Source organism: Heliangelus exortis, chromosome Z, assembly GCF_036169615.1.
Source record: "Heliangelus exortis chromosome Z, bHelExo1.hap1, whole genome shotgun sequence".
Taxonomy (NCBI): domain Eukaryota; kingdom Metazoa; phylum Chordata; class Aves; order Apodiformes; family Trochilidae; genus Heliangelus; species Heliangelus exortis.
This window is the reverse complement of record NC_092454.1, coordinates 3,568,072-3,592,728: the sequence shown is the minus strand read 5'-3', so window position 1 is coordinate 3,592,728 and position 24,657 is coordinate 3,568,072. Positions and strand designations below refer to the sequence as shown.

The following is a 24,657-nucleotide window of genomic DNA, read 5'->3' as shown; positions in this document are numbered from 1 at the left end:
ATCTTAGTGGCAGGTTTATCTTTTTTTTTTTCCTTTTTTTTTTTTTCCCTGTACCATTGATAAAACACTTATATTTGTCCAAGCTATAAATCTTTGCACTTTTCCAGTGTGAACAGATTCAGCAGATATTTCTTAGACTCTGGACTCTTTACCACCTTGATAATGAATTAAGCCAACAGAGTGAGTGGGGCTTGGAGGATCTGGGTTGGAGAACTCCCTGTCTCTTGTCAAGGAAACTGTAGTGACTGAGACAAAATAAATAATATTAGAGGAGGTAAATTCAAGTATAACAACTGGATTTTCTCACTACCACAACATTTTCTGAGGTGATCAGCAATTTACCTAAACCAAGACTATCCCTGATTTTCTAATCACCCAATTTGAATTTGTGATTTGGCAATTTAGATGCACCAGAATGACATGCACCAAGCTGCTGCCAGCAAATCATCAGCCCATTTTGCCTTGCAGAAAGAACAAATGCTGAAGAGGATTCTTCTGGAAAGGTGAAAATTGGATTTACCTTTCTCAGTAACCAGAAACCTGCACCACTGGCAAAAATCCTTCTATTTCTTGGCATCAGACTACTAAGAGGGTAAAAAGTGAGACATTTCAGTCTCACAATCTGCTTATGTTAAACATCCCAGGAGCAACCAACCTTTGAGAGGAACCAGCCAGCAGAGCCACCCTTGTTATTATGACCAATATTAATTTTCCTTAACCTTCCCAGATTTGGGGCATCAAGTGTGAACTTGTCCTCTGCTCCTTTTTCAAAGTTGTCTTTGTCATTGTCCAGTCTCCTCACACCTGAGAAAAAATAAATACAGGAAAAACAAAGAGGAAAGGGTTACTGGCACACACATGTTTGTAGATGAAGAAATATTTAGGAATGACACCACTGTCTGAATCAAATATTCTCCAGCTACCAGTTCTCTACAACCCAGATTCAAGGTAAAGGCAGAGGACTTTACATTCTAATAAAAAATGTACCTTTCCCTGAGCACACAAAATACCAGGATTTTCACTCTAATGTCAAGTTAGTTATAGCTCTCAAAGTTTTCAGAAATATATATCCAGATGGCTCCTGCATCTTTTTTTCATACCACCACATTTCCCTTTTATTTTTAATGTCTTTTAAAACCTCTGAAGTGTTTATAAAAATGCTTTGGTCACAAGCTGCAGATTTGATTTGGACATTTCAGGACACAGGATTCTTCACTGCACCACACAAGGAGGATTTATTTTAAAATTAGGACCCAAGCAGGGCTTTTGCCTTTTCTTGATCTGGCAGGAGCTTGCCTTTATGAAAAGTATTAAAGTGCTGTCCCCAGCTGCAACCAAAGCTGTCCCTGTGAGAACACTGCTGTGAGTAGTGCCAATGCAGGGGAAAGAAATTCATCCCACTTTCCTTAGAAGGGGATAAAACGTTTTCTTGGGGTGTTATTCTTCTGTGTAGATATGACAGAGTTCCTGGACAACCAGCTTAAACTTCAGCTCCCACTTTCAGATGTCTCCAGTGAGATAAGATGAATCTCTTTGTAGAAGTCTGGAGAATTAATCAAGGATGAGACGTATCCACTAGATTTCATAATCTCTTCAAGGACACTTGAAGAGACATCATGTCATTTTTTCTTGAATTTGAGAGGATAGGTGCAGTGTAGAAGAGAGAGGATATTTCTTAGCTGGCTCTCCAGGAATTTCCACCCACGCTTCTCCATGACATGAACCAGAGAGTTTGGTCTGGGAGGATCTTTTAGTATGATTCAGTAAAAAATAGTCTCCAAAACTCAAGTTCAAGTTCCAGAGAACGGTTGCAGTTACAATCTACATTTAAAAAAAAAAAGAAAAGAAACCACAAAAAAAAAAAAAAGAAAAAAAAAAAAAACCAAACAAAAAAAAAAACCAAAAAACCCCACCAGCCAAACTACCACTATTAGTTTAAAGGTGATACAAACCCGGGTTAAAATATCTTTCTGAATGGCCAGGCATGCCCAGCCACAACCTGGAAGGTCAGCATTATCCATCCAGGGCCACAGAAAGATGGAGGATGCAGCTCTCACTGCACATAAATGCACACTGGTGTTGGATCCCCCAGCAGACTGGCACTTAATGTACTGGTTTTCCCTGGTGGTTTATGCTTCATTTTCCCAGGGTTTGGGCTTTTGGGTGGTAGGTATGTACAGCCATGCTCACACCCCAGCTACGACTCCTGTTCTGCAGACGCAGCTCCCAGAAACTGTGGATGTGAGAAACCCCAGGGCTAACAACACAAGCTAAATTATTCTGTATTTTTCCAGATTGCTGCTGCTGTGTTGTTCCGATCACAGGCCTGCAGAGCAGGAAAAGAATATTTTGGGATATGATTTGCATTTGAATACCTGTGTCGCCTTTCTCACCGAAGATATTAATGAAGACATCTGCATCTGTTCCACTGCCACTGACTTCACCAGTGAAAACTCGGACCACGTATTTGTTGACTGCAAGGAGAGAGAGGTAGAAATCCCAGTTCATTAATAACTCAATGGCTTGATACAAAGCACAGTAGTACAAACCAAATCAGGCTGTGCTGATGCTATTTTGAAAGCACGTCTGAGCGATGGCTCCCAGATCCTGCGCAGTGACCTCTGCAAAAGAAATAAGATCCATAGGCAGAGCTCTGAATACTCTTTGTGTATTCACTGCCCAATGCAAGGGGAAAAGTTCCTGGCCTTGACACAGAAAGCTGAAATAGATGAGAGGGAGGTTCAAATTTTGATGTTGATACATGGCCATTAAATGAACTCAGACCTATGCACCAGCCTTGTTTTCTCAAAGTATCAATGAGTTCCAGAGGCAGACACCTGCCCAAGCTCTGACCTGACCCCTCTGGTCTGAATGCTATCCCAGAGCAATTTCTGCAGCTTATCTTATATTAAGCCTGGCTGGTGACAAGAAGTGCTTTGAGGAAAGGTTTGTACACACTGCATAAGCAAAAAAATGAAAAATTTGAAGGTGGCCACCCTGATACTCTGCCCAGTTTAAAAAAAAATAATAATAATGCAATATTTTCTATTTAATGGAGAAACGGGAGTAAAGCCCAGGAGCTGTTGACACTATGAATCTACATCATCATCATCAAGTAAAGCAAAAAACACATGGGTGAGCAAAGCCATGAACAGTTCACACATAAATTGTCAGTGAATTTGAGAAGCAAATTCTTCAGAGATAAGATAGGTCTATAGGATAGGTTCAGGATAGGTCTAGCTTCACTCCAAAGAGTTGCAATGATGAGCTCATCTTTTTCTGAAACCAGTGAAAAAAACTCCCATGGCCTCCACAATAACTCTACTTGGGGCAAACATGAGCAGCTTTCAAAGTCTGCTGCTCAAGTCTACTTTGTTCCTCCAAGCAAACCCAAGTATGACAGATGGCTTGTGCCACATCTACCATGCAGATCCAGCACTGGGGAGAGGCAGAAAACACAAAACAACACTTATAAAGATTAATGAAAAACCTACTACCAAAAAGTATATGATGCAATTTATGCCCTTAACAATGTATATGTACTACCCTGTACTACTGAACCCTTATTCACTGGTACTGCAAGTCCTGTGCTATGTCACCTCTTTATTTCTGAGTCCTGGGCATGCTGCTTCTGCAAAAGAAACAAATGCACAGGCCACATCACACATATCTCTCTTGCAAAAATTAAACTTTTTGCACCATGACCCAAAGTGAGCGAGATTTTCCCTTTGGCAGGTGAAAAGTCAGGGGAGAAGCTTGCCTGGGCTTCCCCATCAACACCAGAAATTTATTCCCTCAGGCAGCAAGAATTATAACAAACCCTGGACTACAACTCCCAGAGCAGGTCACCTGCCTCCTCCACCATAATTAGCGCATATTAAAAATTATTCAAAAAGGCAGCAGGCACTTTGGTGCACAAGCTTCCCCTGAGGCAGAGGATGTGAGAGCAAGCATATTGAGAAGCAATTGTTGGACCATCCCCTCAATTATAAGGATGCTCTGAGCTCCTGCAGCAAGGAGTACAAGGGCAGAGCCCAAACAGAAGGGAGAATCACCTGTCACGGTGTGATGAATATGCTCTGAAAAGGCTAAAACTCAAGCTGACATTCTTGGTGCCCCGTCACAAAACATGCCATTACAAATAACATAATGATAAAAATGCAATGTATAGTAAGTAACAAGAAAGAGGAGGGCAGAGCCAGGATCATATAAGGCAGTGCCTTCATGTTCCTCTTTAACTCTTTTGCTTCAGCTCATAATGTTCTTACAATCTGGCAGTGAAACACCAAGACCAAAGGATTTCATTCTCATTAGTCAAGGAGGGAGCTCGTGCAATTTACAGCTCCCCCTTGGCCACTAAGCTGCTCTAACTACAAGTGACCTGTTGTATATTGGGATCTTTAATCACAGACCAGGTTTCTAGAGATGCCTTGCTCCTTGCACCTACTCTAGACTGTTTATTCTGGTGCCACTGTTTAATTTTCCTCTCCAGTTTTCGGGGGCTAGAGGCACCCAGTGGTAGAAAAGGATCTGCAAAAGGACAAGCAGCAGTGAGTAAGGTCAGATTGCCCTTGTAGGATCAGGCTTTATACCTCTGAAGTATAGACCAGAAGGATTCCTGAACACATGTAGAGCACCAAAGAGGACACAGAAAGAACAAGTGAATGAAGAGCAATCAGCAGCAGTGACCAAAACCAGGGCAGGGATGGCACCTTGTGTAACTTCAGTAGAAATATGCCTGGCCAGCAAGGAAATTCCTGGTAAAATGATTTGCCAGACTCAATGCTTTGAAAGGGTTTTTTTCAACATCACTCTATTTCAAATGTAAAGTATATGGTGACATCATCTGACAACCTGCTCAGAACACCAAGTCCTCCCAAAGGACTCTCTACACACATGATGCTGCTGTCAGAGTGTCAGCATGGAGATCCCATTAATGGAGCTGATTCTGGAGCCCACAGAGTCAGGCAATGATTTGAGTTATCCCCTTGGGCTGGAGGCAATCACAGGGCACTGTGCTGCAAGGGTTTTATGCTGTCCTCTAAAATGTAAGCAAGGCTGTGGTGCACAGTATGTGCTTTCATGCCTCTTTGCCACGCTCCTTGATGATGTATTTTCACAGGCAAAGCTACTCCAAGAGCACTAGTGGCCCTAGGCTTATGTCATAGTACATCTCTGCTCCACAAACCACAGGATCATGCCTAGTGTGCACTCACCAGTTTTTCTTTTCCCTGATTTTTTTTTTTGTTCATGCGTTCCCAGCTCTGAAACCACGTGCTCTCAGACCAGTCCCTATGCCTGCCCTACTCAGCTCTGTACGCAGGACAACCTCAGCTTCTCCATCTTCAGGAAGCAAAGTGGATCAATCCTGAGCCACGCTGAATTTTTCCCAGTGCTCTCTCTCTCCCTCTCTGAGCAATCCAACACTCAGCTGCAGCAGAGCAAGCAGCTCCTCATTCTGCTCAGGCATCTTTCTGTGCCTCATCCGTCAGCACATCTTACAGAATTACATGGTGGATGTGCAAATTTAAATAGAAAGGGTTGCTACATCTCAAAAATACTGTGAGGATTCATCTGCTAGGAGCATGCACAAAAATGCTCTCACTGCAGCCAGGCAGAGATCTGGTTGAAGTCAAGCACTCTTTATTTAAGCATGAGTGGATGTTTTTCCCTCTTCTGTGAGCCCTTAAACAGGCATTATTTAAAACAGCAGCCTTCACCTCTTTGAAAAATACAGTTAGTTTTATTAAAATCTCCACAAATGGCCCTGCATTTGTCTGCAAAACAGAGACCAAAATATTGCCTGGATTTTTTTTTTTTTTTTCCTGAATGCTTCTCCTAGCACTGGGAACATGCAAAGCGCTGATGTACGGGAAGTGAACGCTGCGACTGCATCTAGCAGTGCAGGCACACAGCAGCACAGCCACAGAGAGGAGCTTTCCTAGAAGCAAAATTAGGAGCCTTCAAGTCACAGACTGCAAGATGCCAAGGGACAGAGGAGCCAACAAAAATTCAGCAGCAAGAGCAGTAACTGTTTTCTGCTTTCTGTCCTCTTCCTGTTGCAGCAAGCGAGCAGGGATGTCATGTATGGTTGCAGCACCTTCCTTTCTTTACAGCTGGGCATCTGCTCTGCTAGAGACAACCCATCTTTCCCTGACGCCTCTCATACAACACACTAACACACAAGGCTGTTCCAGGGAGGCACTTGCAGGCACTGCCAGGGTGGCATCTTAGGGACACGGCCGAGTGGCGCTAACTGATATGACCCCATCGTATTAATCCAGCAGAGGTGTGACAGTCAGGCAGCTTGTCTGTTACTAATCAACTCAGCCACAGCTTTCAGCAGCTCAGAAGGAAGATTAATTGTGCACTGTGGGCTGGAGTCAGGTTCCTTCCACTGGGAGCTGAGCAGTTTATTTTTTGTGGAGAATTAAGGGTGAAGGGCTGTGATGATACAGGCACTCCAGGCCTGCTCCCAGGGGATGATAGGCACGCTGCTGCAGTCCTCCTTATATCCTTAAGACCCCTTATATCCTTCCCATTCTGGTTCCACTGCCATCTCCATCCTGAGCAGTCACGGATGCAGCACTAGCCAAACACCTTTCCCAGGAGCTGGGACACACCTGGGTCCTCTCATGAAACCACTCTGCTGACTCTGGCCATGGAAAAATGCAAAGACACATCCCAGCTAAGCCCTTCCACCTGCAAGCTGCAGCTCCCTGTCCAGCCACATGAGATTCATCTGTTAATGCCATTTACATAGCAATTTTGTGATCCTGGTCATATGAAATGCAATAGGATGGGATTGCCTAAGGAAGTCTTGTATCTAATATTACCTGGGGCATTAGAGAGGGTGTTTATGCACAAGCTGCTGAGTTTGTAGCACCAGGAGCACGAGACTTAGTCAGGGAACCAAAGGTGACGGTGCCTCATTACCTAGAATCATCACCTCCTGCAGGACACAGTGAAATCCCTGCCAGACATCACTGCCTGGTGCATGACCTGCCATGGAGCCAGCCCCCAGCACAGCATCCAGCAGCTCAGAAATGTCACAGCCTTCAGAAGCAGAACATGCTGGGTTAGAAGCAGGGAGCTGAGTCGTAGGCAGCGACGGATTCTTCTGGCAAGGCAACTTTTAGCAATTATCCTTCTGTTTCCACAGTGCTCCCAAGGGTGGCAATGCTTCAGATCCATCCTGTACTGCTCAGCACTGAGCAGGCAGATTTCAGAAGCGAAAGGAGGGAGGGAATGGGAAGGAGAGAGGCACTGATACTGTCTCTGAAGTGCTGCTGACAAAGAAGTACATTTGTGGTTTAGTATGAAAAGCAAAAAAGGATTGTTGCCAGAGGGGGAGGCAGGGGGCTGGGACTGCAGGCAAGGCACAGCTACAATCTGAGCCTGCCACAGCCCCTGTGCACATGCTGGAGAAGGTGGTTTAATGTCCATATGTCTCAGTTCCTCACTGTCAGAACCAGTCAGTCATTCCAGCCCACCAGAAGCTGTCTGACAAAACCTCTTCTTGATGGAAAGCACTGACTTGTCAAAATGGAAGCTCCTTTATACCACTCCTGACAGCGTGCTCCCCAGGGACAGACAGATTTCTTGTCCACAGCAACCTTCAAAAGTCAGGCAGCCTATGGTTAGGGCTCCAAGATGGGATGTGGTCTCCCAGTATGTTTGGTTAATGGCAGGCATTTGAATTTAGTTCTTATTTGTTCTGGGAGACAGCCCCACCACACCAGGCTAACAGTACTTCTTCCTAGATGAGCTTCTCCTGATTTTCTCGTGAAGATGCCTTGCTAACTCTTTATACAACAGAGCACCATCTCTGCAAACACTGCAGAGAAGAAAATGTGCCCAGAACTAACCATTACTACTCTGTCTCCTGCACTACCAGGAGACAGCTACACAGAATCAGAACCAGCAGAGGAACCAGGCTAAGCTCAGCAGGACCCAGCTCTGTCTCAAAAACATGGCCCATCCTTGCAGAAAGCAACTGCACACAGTTAAGGAAGAAAAATTTTTCCCCACCCAGGAAAGGGTTGAATTCAAAGGGTTGGTTTAGAGCTTAAAAATAATTGCTTTCTGTCAAGGATAATTGACAACTATCTTTCTTAATGAGCTGTGCTTTCAGAGGTGGTGAAAAGCTACTCCAAGCAAGGGTTCAAACGGGAAATGCAGATTATGAGCACACCTGGAGGGCAGGGGATCCCTATGAAGAAAGAACTTCATATTGCTCTTGGCCCTGAGGACCTCTGGCAGACCAGAGTTAGCAGGGGAGAAAGGCTGAGGAGCATTTGTGTGGTTTTGAGGTGCACCTCTTCGGAGACACTGCAAGGAATGCGAGGCTGGTGTGACCACTTACCTCAGAAGAGCTCTCTGAAAGTGTGTTCTTAGGAAACAGATATTATTGCTGCCACCTACAGAGGCATAAGGCATGGGAAAAGGAAACGATTATGTTTGCTCTGCTGAATATCACTTTGTCCTCAGCCACTGCCTGGTGCTCCTCCTCGTATGAACTCAGCTGCGTGGTCTCCCCGTCCTGCCCCAAGACCCCAAGATTCAGCCTCATTTGGTGTGAAATCAAAGTATGCATCAAAACAGTTAATATGTATTAGGATTCATCCTGGATCACCCCCCTGCAAAGCCTGTGAGAGGCAATCTACCACATGCAGGAGTCTTTGCTTGTAGGATATGCTAAACTGATGTTCCTACTGTGACTTCAAAGTGATGATGACAATTTCAAGTGAGCTTTGAGTGACCTTGCTCAAGAGACAGTGGAGGTGTAGTTGCAGAGACATGGAGCTTAGGATGGGGCAACACAACTTGTGACAGCAATGAGGAAATCCTTGTTAACCTAATTCTCCAAGATTTCTCATTATTTTTCATTAGCTCAGCCCCTGAGTGGGAGCACATTAAAAAAAAAAAAAAAAAAAAGCAGACATTTCACAAAAGAAAGACCTGCTTAATACCTGCTTCCTACTTCCTCCAGGTGTGCTCTTATGAAAACAGGGGAAATAACTGAAAATTTCCTCTTGAGTAAAACATTTCTGCTCCAGATGAAGAGCAAACTTATTTTACAGTAGTATTAAAAATCATACTATTATCACTATACTTCAATCTTTATTTGAATAAATAATATATTTAAATAAAGTTACTTTGTTTCAAAACTGGTATGAAATAATTACAACACCTATAAATAATTGGTCAAAATTGTCCCTTGTGTTCACAAACATACTGCACTGTTCTTCGTGGGATACATATGCATCTATGTACCAGGCACACATAGAGATATCTCATGCATCTCCATATTTTTCCCTTGAAACATGAGGCCCTTTATATGAATTACAAATCTCCATTTCCATTCAATTTCTGAGCTCTGTGCATTGTCTTCCTTCAGCTTACCAGTCACCAGTGTTTCTTTTTTATTTCTACGTTTCAATTTCTCATGGTCCTTACCCATCTTTAGAGACAAAACAAGAGCCAAAAAAACCCATTACAAGTAAAATGTTCATAGCTGGTGTGGTTTACACACGGTAGAACAAGATGGGCAAAGTTTGCAAGGGGAGTGAAACACTTTTTAAAAAATAAAACATGAAATTTTTTCTTACTCAGTGTGCCAGAGAGGGCGAAAATTTTGTTTCAGTGTTATCAGCTGGGTAGTAAAAGATACTACTCCCTCAACAAATCTTGTCTATTGAATATCTCAGGATGTAGCAGGGTCCCATCCTTAATAAAGAAGGTATTCACCATTATTGAAAAGCAAACACCTGATATTTATTTCATAAATACATTTAGCTGTGTTTTCCTGTGCTGATTATACACTTCCAGTTTCCGGTGTAAATCAAGATGAGTTTTGATGAGCAGGCAACACCTATTAATATTCCATTCCTCCCCTCTCCTACATCCTCAGCAATAATCTTTTTATTTTTTGTGATCATGGAAATTTCCTTATTTTGAACCATGACCCAGGGGAGACAGGAGAGGGACCAGACCCACTCTCCAGGCCTGGTGCTTTGTAAAAAAGAGCTGCAAAGCCCACAGGGCACCATCAACCAGTGCATCCCATCCAAAACGTGGCTCCTTATCAGAGCTTCCAGTGCAAGCACATTATTGAGAAGTATTGGCCAGAGATTTGGTTCATATCCAGAGCATCCCTGAGGGACATGAGTATCCCACTGGGAAGGATTTATCTACTGACTCAATTTTATGCATGTGCATCAGCATCTGCTGCCTCAAGTGTTTCCTCAAGTCACAGCCAGGTTGTGGCTTATAAGTCTTAAGTCAGCCAACACTGCAACTCCAGACAGAGAACTGTACATACAGCCCTCCTTGGCAGGAGAAAGAAGTAGCACAGCTCACATTCCCAGCTAAAATATATGAGGGTTTAGGTCCCAGTGGATCTAAAAACCTCAGAGAGTAATCTAGGGCATGTTAACTGTGCTTCCAGGGATGCTTCCAGGCAGGGAATTCCATCCCAGGCTGCTTCTTCATGTGCACAGACTGCCTTCACAACATCTCCAAGGACTGCCTCTCCTGCCTCTGAGGGAAACTGCTCTGTGTCTCTCCCTGATCTTCTCCTTTCACCCACCATGAGCACAAACTGTCCAAGTCTTCTCTAGTGACTCCAGTAACTTCGCCCCAGACAAGGACAGACCAGTGATTCAAAGCAGCATGTGAAAGACTAGTGGACTGGGGGTGCCCTGCAAATCAGCTGAACTCCCCTCATCTGTGATTACAATGGGTATTGTTCCCTTTTCCTACAGGAAAAGCCACCCTCTGCATGCACAAGTGTGCAGGCACATTTGTGGCACTCATCTCCCTACCTTTACAGGAATCTAGCTCCTGGGTGCTCAGTGTGACCTTGCAGACATCACCCCTCAGGGCACACCCATGCACACTCTCAGATGTGCCATAGATCAGCCCTAAATCAGGCCAGAACTGACTCAACCACTGCCCTTCCAGTTCATAGATGGTCTTTGTCTCAGCAAGGCAGAAAACTCATGCCTGCCTGCAAAAGACCTTGTAGCCCTAGATGCAGCACATCTACTCCTCATCTGGCCTTGTGGTTAACTTTTAAATAAAAATAAAATAATAAAGAAAAAACAATAACAAAAGGGCATTTTTAAGTATAAAAATGAAACTGTTGGATGCTCTCATCCTCAAGGTCCGGGTGTTCTGCAGGTTGTGACTGCTCTACTCCTCACTACTGCGCTGTGCAACTCACCCATTGTAAACACATTAATTTTTAATAGATGACAAAAGACTAAATTTTACCCAGGGAAAATAAATTGAGGAGTTTTACAACCTGAGGTCACACACATGGTTCTGTCCCACCATGAATATAAATCCTTGAAGTAGTGCGACACCAGCTGCTGTCCCAGTGCAAATTTATAGCTCATCACATCTGATCTTCAGCAATTCCAAGGTGCTGATGGCCAAAGACACAGCTGGAAACCAGTCCTTGGCTCTGAACCTCATTTGCCACAGGCAAGCTGTCAAGACTTAACCAAATTTTGACAAGGTAGCAAAAATTGCAATTACATAGAAAATTGAATTAATTTTCAGGTATCTGTGCTCTTGAACATGGTTTTAAGGAACAAGTGGGGAAAGGCTTTACAAGTGGGTATTCTTGCTTTATCTCAGTAAAAGAGCAAGTACAAAGAAAATTGTTTTGTTTAGGGAGAACTTTCAAGGGCAGTCATGAACAGCCAATGAATGTTGGTGGTACCTTACCAAAATTTTCCCCGTCTTTCTGAGAAAAACTGGAGGTCACACTGGAGAGACCCTGATGTAGCCTCAGCCAGTTAAACTGTGATCATAGAATCATAGCATTGGCTGGGCTGGAAGGGACCTCAGAGATCATCAAGTCCAAGCCTTGCTCCACTCCCCCCGTGGTTCCCAGCCCATGGCACTGAGTGCCACATCCAGGCTCTTTGGAAATATCTCCAGGGCTGGAGAATCCACCCCTTCCCTGGGCAGCCCATTCCAGTGTCTGATCACCCTCTGGGTAAAGAAATTCTTTCTAATGTCCAACCTAAACCTCCCCTGGCACAACTTGAGACCTCTTGTGCCCTCTTGTCTTGCTGAGAGTTGCCTGGGAAAAGAGCCCAACCCCCCCCTGGCTCCAACCTCCTTTAAGGGAGTTGTAGAGAGTGATGAGGTCTCCCCTGAGCCTCCTCTTCTCCAGCCTCAACACCCCCAGCTCCCTCAGCCTCTCCTCACAGGAATTCTGCTGGATCCCTTCCCAGCCTCCTTGCTCTTCTCTGGACCTGCTCCAGCACCTCAAGCTCCTTCCTGAGCTGAGGGGCCCAGAACTGGACACAGGACTTGAGGTGTGGCCAAAAAAATAAGGAACTCCACTGGATATAGCACAAGATCTGCAGGAGAGCTCGGAGAAGCAGTGCTGCACACATGCTGTTCACCACTGGATTGCTACACTGCAACGTGGGGATGGTGATGATGTTTCCAGAACAAGTTTGTCATTCAATGCCTCTGCAAAATATACAGATTGCATCTCTTCCAGAGCAATGTATTAGAAAATGAGAAGCACCATAATTCACAAGAAATGCAGCATGGACCCTACACATTTTAACAATACATGAAACCACATCTCTGCCCCAAGTCAAAACATTCAAAGTCTTTTGACAATCTCTGCTGGAGTGAGGCTGTGGGTGCAGAGCTGGAATTCCTTCCTGCTGGGCAGCTTCCTGGTTATGAACAGAGCACCAATAATAGCAGCTTTTAGTAGCCAAACCAGGGAAAAGCTATCAACACGTCTATGCTACTGTTTTCACCTCCAGGGTGGCTTTGTACTTTTAAGAGTCCCATGTTTTTGTTTTGTTTTACATCCCTCATGCAGAGGGTGCAGAGCAGCACCAGGGCTGCAGAGCACCAGGGAAAGTGAAGGACAACCAAATGACACTCCCCATGGGTGGGAGACATAAGTGCCTGTCCACAGAGTGGCACAAGTGATTCGTGACCAGTCTGCAGCCTGAGAATTGGATCCCAAACTAAATTTGCTTTTGCTTCTCCATTGGGTCAGTAGTTCTTGGGTAAGTGCAGCTACAACCCATTAGGATTCTCTCCTCCCCCTCCACTTTGGTAGGACATCAGATACCCTCAGAGAGATCTGAAACCTCCAGCACTCAAAGGAAAACCAGCACCTGACTTCAGTTTTGATCTGGTTCCTTGCACAGAGGCTCAGGCACTGTCATGCAATCCTAAGGCTTCATAAATTCAAGTGAAGCAGCATAAGGCCTAACAGTAGCTCTTGCTTGTAATTAATACCTGTCATGTAAATTAATCCGGCCTGCCAATAGCAGCTGCTGGGTAAATAAGAATCTGTGGCTCTGCCACTGTCAAATGACTCTGGGCATACAATGCCATGGATGTGAATACAGGGAACAGAGGATCATTCAAGCAAGAACAGCTAAAATGTAACTTGTTCTCCATGAGAAATATGTGGCATCCAACAGGGAACCTGAAAGGAGACCTTTAATTCAGATAAGTATATGCCACCACCCAGGCATCTGCAGTCACTAAGTATTCTTGCAGTCCTCAGTAGCTCTAGTTGGACCATGAAAAGAACTCTACATTTTGTGTGTGCATCCCGTTTTCTTACTATATGTTCACTATTTTTCTGAACATACACTTTTCTGCAATTTTTCAAGTGTTGAATGCCAAATAGGTTGAGGCTTGGAGAAACTTCATCTAGTGGGAGGCATACCTGCCCATGCAGGAGGGTTTGAATGTGGTTTAGGGTCACAACTCAGACCATTCTGTAATTCTGTGATTTTATGATGTTTAATGTCTCTAATTTTTTCCCTTTAAATTAACCTCTTCAAAGCTCACAGCCCTGCAGGAATTCTCCAGCTGGCCTGAGCTCCTCACCAAGAAAGCAGCTGAATCTCCTCATGGTTCAGTAGCTTTTGGTACAAATACCATCAGCCCCCTTCAAATATGTTTCAAATGTCCATACAGAGCTTCAACAAAGTCAAAATATGTCAAAAAATTTTTCATTATTCTCCAGTCCACATTGCATGCATGTGACAGAGAAGGCACACATCCCAGCAGTGACCTCCAGTTCAAGAGAGGAAGGTACATCCTCAAGAGAAAGATGAGAAAGATCTCCAGGAGATGATCAAAAGCTGAAGATGGGCCAGAAGATGGAACATGGAGGAAACTAGTTTGGTTATCTTCAAAAACATATCACTCTGTGACAGCAAATAGAGCATGAAAGCAAAGCATGAGACTAAGGTCTGCAGCAGCAGTGCCTGGGTGGTTTACAAAGAACTGATGAAAAAAGGGGAACAGTGATTGAAGAATATGGCCAAAAAAAAAAAGAAATATGACACTAAACACTACTAATGGGAACATGGACTTAAGAAGGAGTAACTAATCTCCCTTTAGAGGTACACAAAATCACCAGCTCATATAGTTACTCATTTGTTTCATAGCTTGGAAAATATTCATACTCAAAGAGTAAACACCATAGTTTAATCCATTTTAAAGAACCAATAAAACAAAACCAAAAACAAAACACCAAACCAATCAAGTTCAGGGCAAACTACTTGTATGTGCAAAGAAGATTACATCACATTATAATTTCAGACCTTTGTAGATTCAAAGGGAGCCAAACGAATTCAGACAAATTTACATTTGTAGTTGACAGTTCACCTCAGCAGACTGGGAATGTTTACCTTTCATTAATTATGGTTTAAGGGGATCTGCAACCTGAGACAGCTGAGCTAACCCTCTCCTCTTACAGATTCAGACCTGCCACCTGGAAGGCATCCAACCCTTCACCCGTGCTCCTGGCCCCAGACCAGATCCCTGCATTCGAACACAGACACAGAGCATCCAGCCTGTGCCCCTCAAAAGTGGGCTCTTCTCTCTGATAAAGCTGATGAGAACAGATACATTTCTAGCAAATGCCCAGGTAAATCTCTTCTTTCATACTCCTGAGGCAGGAGACAGTGTTATTTTTATTTTTCCTGGACCAAGCACACAGTGAGCAGTCAATCTCCAATCCAAAACCATTTCCCCAGAAGACTGAGTCCTTGGGACCAGCATTTTGGATGATGAAATGCAAAGTTGCTCCAGCACTTTTGCTGGGACTTGCACTGATTTCTGCCAGCTGAGGATTTAGGCCACAAATTGTTCCCTGCTGAGAAGCAGGTGTTGAACAGGATGGAGGAAATCACATGCATTCCTTCGAATCAGCTCTCCCAGTCAGGAGCAATAACAAACTCAGAGAAAACTCTTGTGTCGTTTAAAGATGAGTTAAGATTGAATGGTTGGCTTCCTCCTGGAGGGAACCTCTCATTAGCTGTGCATTGCTTTGACTCTTCCTATGCCTTCCTCTGACCCCTCTGGCCCCTTGGGTGTCCTTAACTTTTCCATTTCACAAACTGAAGAGGTAAAAGAGCAGCAAAGGATTTTAGCACTCACAGCCTCAGCAGTAACTGGGTGGGGGGCTGGCAGAGCATCTCCAGATGCTATCTCATTCCTCTGTGGCACCTACCCTGGAGAGGTCTGCATTTATTCAGACATAGAGATATTATTTGTACACACTAACTCACACACAGTATCTTTTCACACCTATATCTTCAACATGATGAAACTGTTTTAGGAGGCTGTATCTTAATCAGGAAAGTGTGGGTATTTAAAAATTCAGGAATGAATAACGTCACGGTGTTGTGTTTACTAGTAGTGGGAAACAAGGTGTCAATAAAAATAACAATACTTTTTTCTTTCAGAACATACACCAATGCTAAAAGCACTGAATTAAACCTGGCAGTAAACTATTTTTACCAAAAACCCACTCCTATCAATAACACTACTGCAAAAAATCTAGTTCTTATCCTCAAAAAGATGTGATACTAGCAAAAAACCACAAGTTTCTTCTCTTTTGCACCAACCAATACCTCTCCTTTTCCTCAGGCCTGTGCCAGTGGCTGTACATCACTTTCCATGCCCAAATTAAACTACCAGAAAGAAGCTGTGAATTGGTGAGGTCATCAGGAAAACACAGCTCGGTTTCCTCACTGGGACTTGCAGATAAAATGCTGACATATACCACCTGAGGCTGGGTTGCTGGCTCTACTTTCAAGTCTCAATCATCTTCCCACTCACACTGCATGCACCATGCATGGCCTACACACTGATGCCAATTTGGGAGCACATGTCTGGTTTGCAAGCTGTCCTGGCTTCCTTGCAACATCATTAGCTTAAAACCACCCTGAAAAATAGGAATCCTTTCAATATGGATATCATTCACACACAGTCAGTGGGTATAGAATTACAGCAAGAAGGTTGGCTTGCTTATGGAAAGGTCCTGCAGGTCATCACCAGAGACTGGAAACACTTAACTTTATACACAGGCCTGCAGCCACACTGCTTTTTCTGGTAGTACATAATGATACTGGCTACATGTAGTCACCCAATCTATTTTAAATCACCAAATCCTTCACCAACAAACTGAGCTTCTCCAAATAGCCATTTATCCCACCCTAAGATGTCAGTTCTAACACTGGAGGAAGGAATTTCCTTCTGGAGGCACTGTGCATCTTCCTATTTCCCTCTCCACTGACTAAAAGGAAAACAAATTAGCATGAGCTGCATGATTTCTTTTTATATGGCTGAAAAAAATCCGAAAGCCGCGCAGAGCTTTCAAGGCACCAGAAAGAAAAACCCTTACTTTTTGGAAAAAACCCTTACTTTTGGGCACATCCATGGGATCCAGGCTGCCAACGAGGTCTCTGACGTAGAGCCCATCCCCATCCTCCTTGCTGAGCCAGTTGTTGCAGGGGAAGTAAAACCGGAGGTGAGGTCTGTTCATGTCGGTGACGATCACACGGTCAAGGAACCAGCCCGCGTTCAGCCCCGTGTTATCATGCTCTATCCTACAGGAAGAACAACCCTGGGTTTCATATTTGGGTTCAGACTGCCCACTAGCACTCTAATTTTGTGGAGTCACAGAGTCATGGAATCATAGTGAGGTTGGAAGGGACTTCAAGGAGCCAGCCCTTCTAATATTATCATTTATCTGAGATGTCTCAGCACCCCGTTGAGCTGAGACTTCAAACTTTCCACGGGAGGGGGGGGGAATCCACCCCTTCCCCTGGGAGACCATTCCAATGTCTGACTGTCCTCAGAGTGAAAAGTTTTCCTCTTGTGTTCAATTGGAATCTCCTCAGGAGTAACTTGTGCCCATTGCCCCTTGTCTTGTCCATGGGACTCCTTGTAAATTGGGACTCTCCATCTTCAGAACCCCACTTTAAGTATTGGAACAAATTTTTTGTTTCAGGAATATTTTACACTAGGCAAGGCTATAGAAACTATACACAAAATAACTCCTTATGCCTGGCTACACAAAATGTTTGATAGGATTTTTGGGGTTTTACAGGGTATTTTGTAAATAACAACATTCATATACATATATGTATATATAGGTGTGTGTGTATTCAGGTGCTATCACAGGTGATATGGGGCTACTCTCTGCAAGGGGATGCACCCCAACATACACATCCCTTCAGCATGTGCATTCATTCACCTTACACTGCATATGTAAAATGTGAGTGACTCTCCTCCAGCCCTGTATCCATTCTGTTCTTTCCTCCTCTTTACTGTGTTTTATCCACCTCTTCCCTCTTTCCCAGCTCTCTTTGTACTACTTAACTAATTTCACATTTTATTTATGTCAGTCAGATGGTGGTTACACACAGTTATGATCATTTACATGACACTAATTTAGCAAAAGAGGATCAAGAAACCCTTCTACCTCCACTGGGACAAAAAAAAAAAAACAAAAAAAACCAAACCAACAAAACACGAGTCCTAAATGCTCTTCTCTGTGATTGTATTTGATAGAAATATAATTCTTGGTGGGGAGCACAGATAGTTGTAAGTATCACAGTAGGTGATTTCATGCTTCAGTTAAAATCTTAGGCAGTAAACAAGCTTTTACCACCCCTTAACTTCACCTTGATGAAAGCACGTTAGCGAATAATGAATAAAACACGGCAACGCCAAAGCCTCTGCAGCCCATCTGATTATCAGCTCGCTGAGCAGGTACCATGATGGCAACGTTCTGTGGGTACCTTATTTTCCTTATTTGTCCAACGTTGTTGGTTTTCACTCGGAACACATCTGTCTTGCTCCTCTCAAAGGCAGTGCTGCTCCTGAAATACACACGCACCGAGAGCCGTGGTGAGAGAACAGCAAGCACACCTCGTGCCATGACAGAGTGCTACTTATTCAGGATGTCATTCCTAGCACTGGACAGACCTACTTCTTTTTTTTTTTTTTTTTTTTTTTTTTTTTTTTCAGTGTCCTCTTTCCCAGGACAGGTTTTGGATAGCTCTAAGTACTGACAGACTTTTTCCTTCCATGAGTCCTTCCAAAAACTGAGGCTGAGGCTTTGGGGGAAATGCAATGCTGGCCCAAGCAGATGCAAACCTTGGATCACATTCCATATCACCTCCAGGAATAAACCATGACAATTTAAATAAAAAATAAAAAAAATCCTCAGCTAAATTGCCATCAGAGGTAAGGGCTAGGGGAGCCCCACCAAGTGGTTTTCAGAGGGATCTGAAAATAGTCTTCAGCGAAGATAATTCATGGCAACACCAATGAAGCAAAAATTACATGAAGAACTCCAGCTTTTTGATAGCACCACATCTGTGGTTCCTCAACACTGCCAGCCCACCCATTGGATCTAAAACACAGAGGTAACAGAAAAAAACACAGGGATGCTATCAGTTTCTCCCCTCCAGGGTGACTGGAAAGTGCTCATTAGGAATGGTCAAGTCAGAGCTTCATTTTGCCCATGTTGACCAGCCCTTGTCAGTCAATCAACAGGAATGACCCTGGTGAACATGGACCACTGAACATCCACCTCAGCTGCTTGGCAAGACTTCAATATGTTTTCATCTCTGATCCCCAGTGCCAGAGCTGTTCTCTCCTACCATCCTAGCCCCTGGACATTGAGTGGACCTGCTCCTGGTGATGGAGTGAAGGGGTTCTGTAGCCCAGGAGGTTCCTTGTGGAGCTGCAGATCTGCCCAGAGCTCAGCCAGAGACAAAAGCATCCAACCCCATCAAAGGTTTCTTTCCACACCCACCTTCAGAGTTCTTTTACAACCACAAAAAATTCCTTTAGAGTTTTGTCCTACAATTTATATCTTGTTCAAAGCAAAATGAATGTAGGACCACTTTAGTGTTGGCTTTGTTTTGGCTTGATTGTTTGTTTGTTTGTTTTTGTGAAGTGTTAAGCATGCAGCTGGTATCTCACAGGTGTCAGTGGAAGGCAATATTAAGTATATAGGCCTGGGTCAGGCAAGGGGTGTAAAATATAATTCCACCCTTTTAGAGCTCACACTGTCCACAGTAACACTATGAATAACATCAAGAGAAAACCCATGGTTGCTCTGGAGACACAGCCTCTCCCACCTGCCCTCCCTGATGGGCCCTGATTTCACCTGAGCTGCTGAGCCTTGCAACAGATGATTAAACACAGCAAAACCCACGAGTCACATTAAAAAGAACAAGAAACCACAGCCCTTCAGCTGCACCAAATCCGCAGTGACAAGCAAGCAGCTTGTACTCAGGAAGTTAATGAATATTAATAATCCAGGCAAAAAGAGTTCATTTTAGCTCTTCTCCAGATCAGTGAAGGATCTTCATGTGCCTTTGTTTAAAGGTTGTCTTGTGTGTTCTGCACATGAACAAACAGTACCCCCCATGCCTCCTCCTCCTCCACCTCCTCCTCCTCCTCTTCCCTATCCTGCTCTTCCAAATACCTCCCAGGGAGCACCATCCCCACATGAAAAGGCTAAAATGGTTAAGCTTGCCGTGAAGGCAGCAGACAATTAAAGCCAGCCCAGCCTCCCCCAACCTGGCTGTCAGATAGAACACAGTCAGGGAGCACGAGGCAATTAGTTTGTCCAGCTTGAGCGAGCATCGTAATGACAGCAGCTCCTCTGCTCCTGGGCTCCAGAGATCGATGCAGAGCTGCAGACAGCTACAGAGATGGCACAAAAGTATTATCTGAAACTAATTAGCCCAAGGCTTTCAGCACACCCATCGTGGTGGATGGTGATGGTTGAATGCAGTCCCACCACCACGCTGGGCTGGTTTGGGGGTGGTTTGTTTGTTTGGGTTTTTTCTTTTTTTTTTTTTTTTTTTTTTTTATGGGTGGTGGGGGATGGTGGGAGAGATGTGGGTAGGAAAGAGCTTCAGGAGCACTGAGTGAGCATCTGAAAGTTCCTGCAGAGCAGGTGTCTCAGGCATCTTGAAGGAGCCTGGGGAATCATTAAGGAACATGACTATGGTCCAGAAGCCAAACTGGAAAAGTGGGAAGCATTTGACAAGTCTCTTCCCTTGAGGTGGAAATGCAGCACCAACAGCACAAAAAAGGAGAATGTTCTAAGGAAAAAAAAAAAATGCAACCCTTCCTTCTACCCTTGTGCTAGCATTGCCAGTGAAGTAGGAAGAGAGTGAGGGAGTATTCTGTAATGAATAACTATAAATTATATGGAAGTTTAGGGAAAGAAAAAAAAAAAAAAAAAAAAAAAAAAAAAAAAAAAAAAAAAAAGAGAGGGAGAGAGAAAGAAGGACAAATTAAAAAATTACAGTTGGGCCACATCAGTCTGGCCCAGGCTGGGGTAAGAAATTCATAGCCTGATTATCATAAGGAACTTGTTACACCAAACATGCTGGCTTGTGCAGCTCCAGTGTCAAATAAAGCAGGGAAAAATCTGACTTGGAAATTGCAGCACTAAATTTCCAATGCTCAGGCTTGACTGGGTTCAGACCTTGGGACTGTGCATGGCTAGCCATAAGCTTAGACTAAAGACCAGCAGAATTTCACTTGGAGGTCCATCATTTTTCTGGGATATCGGGCTAGGGCAACTTCAGAATATGTTTCAGTCAGAATTTTTATTTCTCATATTTAATTGGCTTTAGCAGCTCTTCTTTCTCAGAGTCTGTTGTAGTGTTATACCAGATTCGTTTGTAAGAAACATCCAAGGAACTTCACTGAGGATTAGTATATGAAATAGTTTTTGGATTTGAAGGTGTTTCAGATTATTTTGGTTGAATGATTACCTGCAGGCTGCCCTATTCATAGTACTGCAAATGTACAATGATTTAGGACAACGTGTGCCCTGGCTGGGTAAAGAGCTGGTGCATCTTTGAGCACAGTATTTTTAAGCCCCTGTGTGTCTCTCTTCTGTTGTCCTTTGGCACAGACAACAGAGTCAGTGCCATGAGAGTTTCACTACAACCTGGTATGCTGACGAGAAGAAACCCTCAGTTTTAAATGCAAAATACACAAAATAAACACTCAGGCTAGTAAATCAACTTAAAAAAAAAATTAAAAAAATAAAAATGAAGGGCAATTAACAAGACACAATCCCACCATCTAAATGAAAGTCACAATTGTGATTGAAATTTTTAATACTAGTGAGAAATAGTCTTCATATCAGCTGGCTAACAACACCTTTTGCTGAGCCGAGCTCTTTGGAACAGGAGGAAAACCTTTGCAACCATCACAGTAGAGGCATAAAAGTAATAACCACAGCCTTTAGCAGTGATGGAGTAACCTGAACCAATTTAGCTTTGAATCACTGCATTAATGATCATTTAAATTGCCTATCTGTGAGATGTTCTATCTGACAGTACTTTGTAAACAAAGCAGAAGCACTGCAGATGTAGGGCTGCAGAGAAGCACAGGGTCTTACTGTGCCTGCCTGTTAAAAAAATAATTTTAAAGATGCTCCATTAAACCATCAGGAAGAGTCAGTTCTTGGTGGCAATTCCCTGCAACCCTGCCTGCAGGGTCTGCCTGCTCCTGCCACGGGTGTTTGGCAGCAGAGGGAGGGAGCAGGGTGCTGGGGTTGATTTCAGGGGGTCACACAGTAAAACACATCCTGAGGCCTGTCACTCACTAGGAAGAAAAATAATACAGTTTGGATCACCTGCTTTCTCAGGGGAGGTGATTTTCTCCTGGACTAGTGGTGGAGTGCACAGATTTAAGGCATAGGGGTGGTGGGAATAAATACTGGTCTGTCCTGGGTTTTTCCCTGACTTAAAAGAGCAGACAGCTTTGCTTATCCTCAGATTATCCAATATACATTATAGGCTGAGTGAACCTGTGCTAATAGGTCACTGGCTAAGAGAGCAGCTTGCCACAAGATGCAAAAAGATATTGGAAAAAAGATTACAGTGTCTTAGTCCCATTCATCTTGTTTCTCCCTGCACATGCACTGCTGGTCACTCCTAGAGGACACTGGCCTGGGTGGACTCACAGAAAACCCAACTGCAAAAAAATCCCATAGGCTCAAACCGTATTTACTCTTAATGTAGAGCTCCAGTAGCAGCATCATTAACCCCCTTCTTGGAGGAAGAAATACTCCAGGGAGTTTGGTCTGCAAATATTTTGCCAAGACTGTTGTCATGAAGCTGACAACATCAGTCAGTGGCAGCTGGAAATGCCACATTAGGATGCATATGTCCAAAAGTGCTCCAGATGGAAAAGAAACCAGCCAAAAAACACAACAACTGCAAACATCTCTGTACCAAGCACATTATTTTCTTCTCCTACCAATGTCCTGACCAGCAGAAGGAAACTTGCTTAAACCAGCATAAAATAATTAGGGAAGAAACCATCCCACTTGAAAGGATTTAGTTGAATACAATAAATTGCTCAGGGGTGTAGCTGCATGATGACAACCAGGAGCCAAACATCAGCCCAAAACTGTGAGAGCCCATGTCTGAACTTACCCTGAATTGTTACAAAGTGCCAGAGGGTACATTAAAACAGCCCCTGCCTTATCCATAAGCATCTCCAGTTCAGACTTCAATAGTCTTACTGTCACTTATTTGATATGTGCTGCTTTGCTTTGTACCACATGAAGCAGCAGCATCTTTCATCTTTGGTGGTCTGATTTGCAGAAAGAACAATAAAACAGTGGCATTTAATTTGAATAACCTTACCTACACTTCATGTCTTTGTTATCTGCAGCTTGCTTGTTAATTTCTGGAGAAATTGCATCCAGAAAGATAGTGTCATTGATAATGATGCAAATGTTGCTCAGCATTGCCCAATATTAAATCACATTTTTAATTGCATCTACTTTCACAGATCTAGGGACAAATTTTACTTTGTTGAAAATTTCTACTTTATTTCTAAAAAAAAACCAAAAACCAGAGGTTTTGAAAATTTTAATCAGAACAAGCTCAGACAATTTTAAGATAGAGATTAAAGAGCTGGGGCTCAGGGCAGTATTTTAAGCTGGGCAGAAATGTTGAGTTTGGTTCAGGAAGGCACCATATACTAATCCTGTGGAAAAACTGGCCAGATTTTAGTTTGGAAAATGCTGCTGGCACATAACAGCAGGAACCAGGTCTAGCAGCCAAATTCCCTTAGAACTCTGCCTCTTTTGAGTAAATCCCTGATTTGGCTATAGGGCTGCACCTCCCTTGGAGTTGGTACCACCAGATTCTACTTAGTTACCTGCAGGAAGATTATAATTTATACATAGAATCCCAGACTGGTTTGGGTTGGAAGGGACTGTAAAGATCATTTGGCTCTTATCCCCCTGCCATGGGCAGGGACACCTCCCACCAGACCAGGTTTCTCCAAGCCCCATCCAACCTGACCTTCAACACCCAGAATCATAGAATCACAGAATAATTTGGGTTGGAAGGGACCTCCAAAGGTCACCCAGTCCAACCCCCTGCAGTCAGCAGGGACACCCTCACCTAGATCAGGGTGCTCTGAGCCTCCTCAAGCCTCACCTTGAACATCCCCAGGGATGAGGTTGAACATCCCCAGGGATGGGGTTGAACATCCCCAGGGATGAGGCTGAACATCCCCAGGGATGGGGTTGAAGATCCCCAGGGATGAGGCCTCAACCCCCTCCCTGGGCAGCCTGGGACATTTTTCTTCTGCCCTCATGGTAAAGAACTTTCTCCTTACATCCACTGCCAGGGATGGGGGACAACTGTTGTGATGCCACAGCTTCTCTGGGAAACCTGGCACAGGGGCTCAGCACCCTCACAACAAAGAATTTCTTCCCTATGTCCAACCTCAATCTCCCCTCTTTCAGTTTAAAACTGTTCCTCTTCTTCCCATCCCTCCCTGCCCTTGTCCCCAGTCCCTCCCCAGCTTTCCTGGAGCCCCTTCAGGCACTGGAAGGTGCTCTAAGGTCTCCCTGCAGCCTTCTCTTCTCCAGCCTGAACAACCCCAACTCTCTCAGCCTGGCTCCAGAGCTGCTCCAGCCCTCCCAGCATCTCCAGGGCCTCCTCTGGACTCACTCCAACAGCTCCATCTCCTTCTGGGCTTGGGGACCCCAGAACTGGACCCAGCACCCCAGGGGGGTCTCCCCAGAGTGGAGCAGAGGGGGACAATCCCCTCCCTGACCCTGCTGGGGATGCAGCCCAGGACATCATCTGTTGCCTTTGGGTTTTTCAGCACTGCTTTCTAAGTGTTCTCAGGCAGTTTTGATTCTCAGATGCCAGAGTCAATCTAGTCAATAAGCCTGAGCAAGAGAACAAAGGGATTTCCCTCTCTGTTTCATTTTCAGAAGTGAATGTGGACTCCAAAGTGTCCTGCCACTTAACACTGCCCCAGATCATTAAAACTTCAGAG

The 24,657-nt window shown here is 44.1% G+C and overlaps 1 protein-coding gene across 1 annotated transcript in view; it reads right to left on the bottom strand.

Moving 5' to 3' along the window:
- The window catches only part of LOXHD1 (lipoxygenase homology PLAT domains 1), a 158,009-nt gene that overhangs the window by 114,485 nt on the left and 18,867 nt on the right, over window positions 1-24,657 (bottom strand). The window contains exons 3-6 of the mRNA XM_071730802.1: window positions 18,105-18,185; window positions 16,723-16,907; window positions 2,376-2,474; window positions 656-804 (exon numbers count right to left, since the gene is read on the bottom strand). Coding sequence (XP_071586903.1) covers window positions 656-804; window positions 2,376-2,474; window positions 16,723-16,907; window positions 18,105-18,185 — 514 coding nt within the window. The remainder of the gene's footprint in view (window positions 1-655; window positions 805-2,375; window positions 2,475-16,722; window positions 16,908-18,104; window positions 18,186-24,657) is intronic.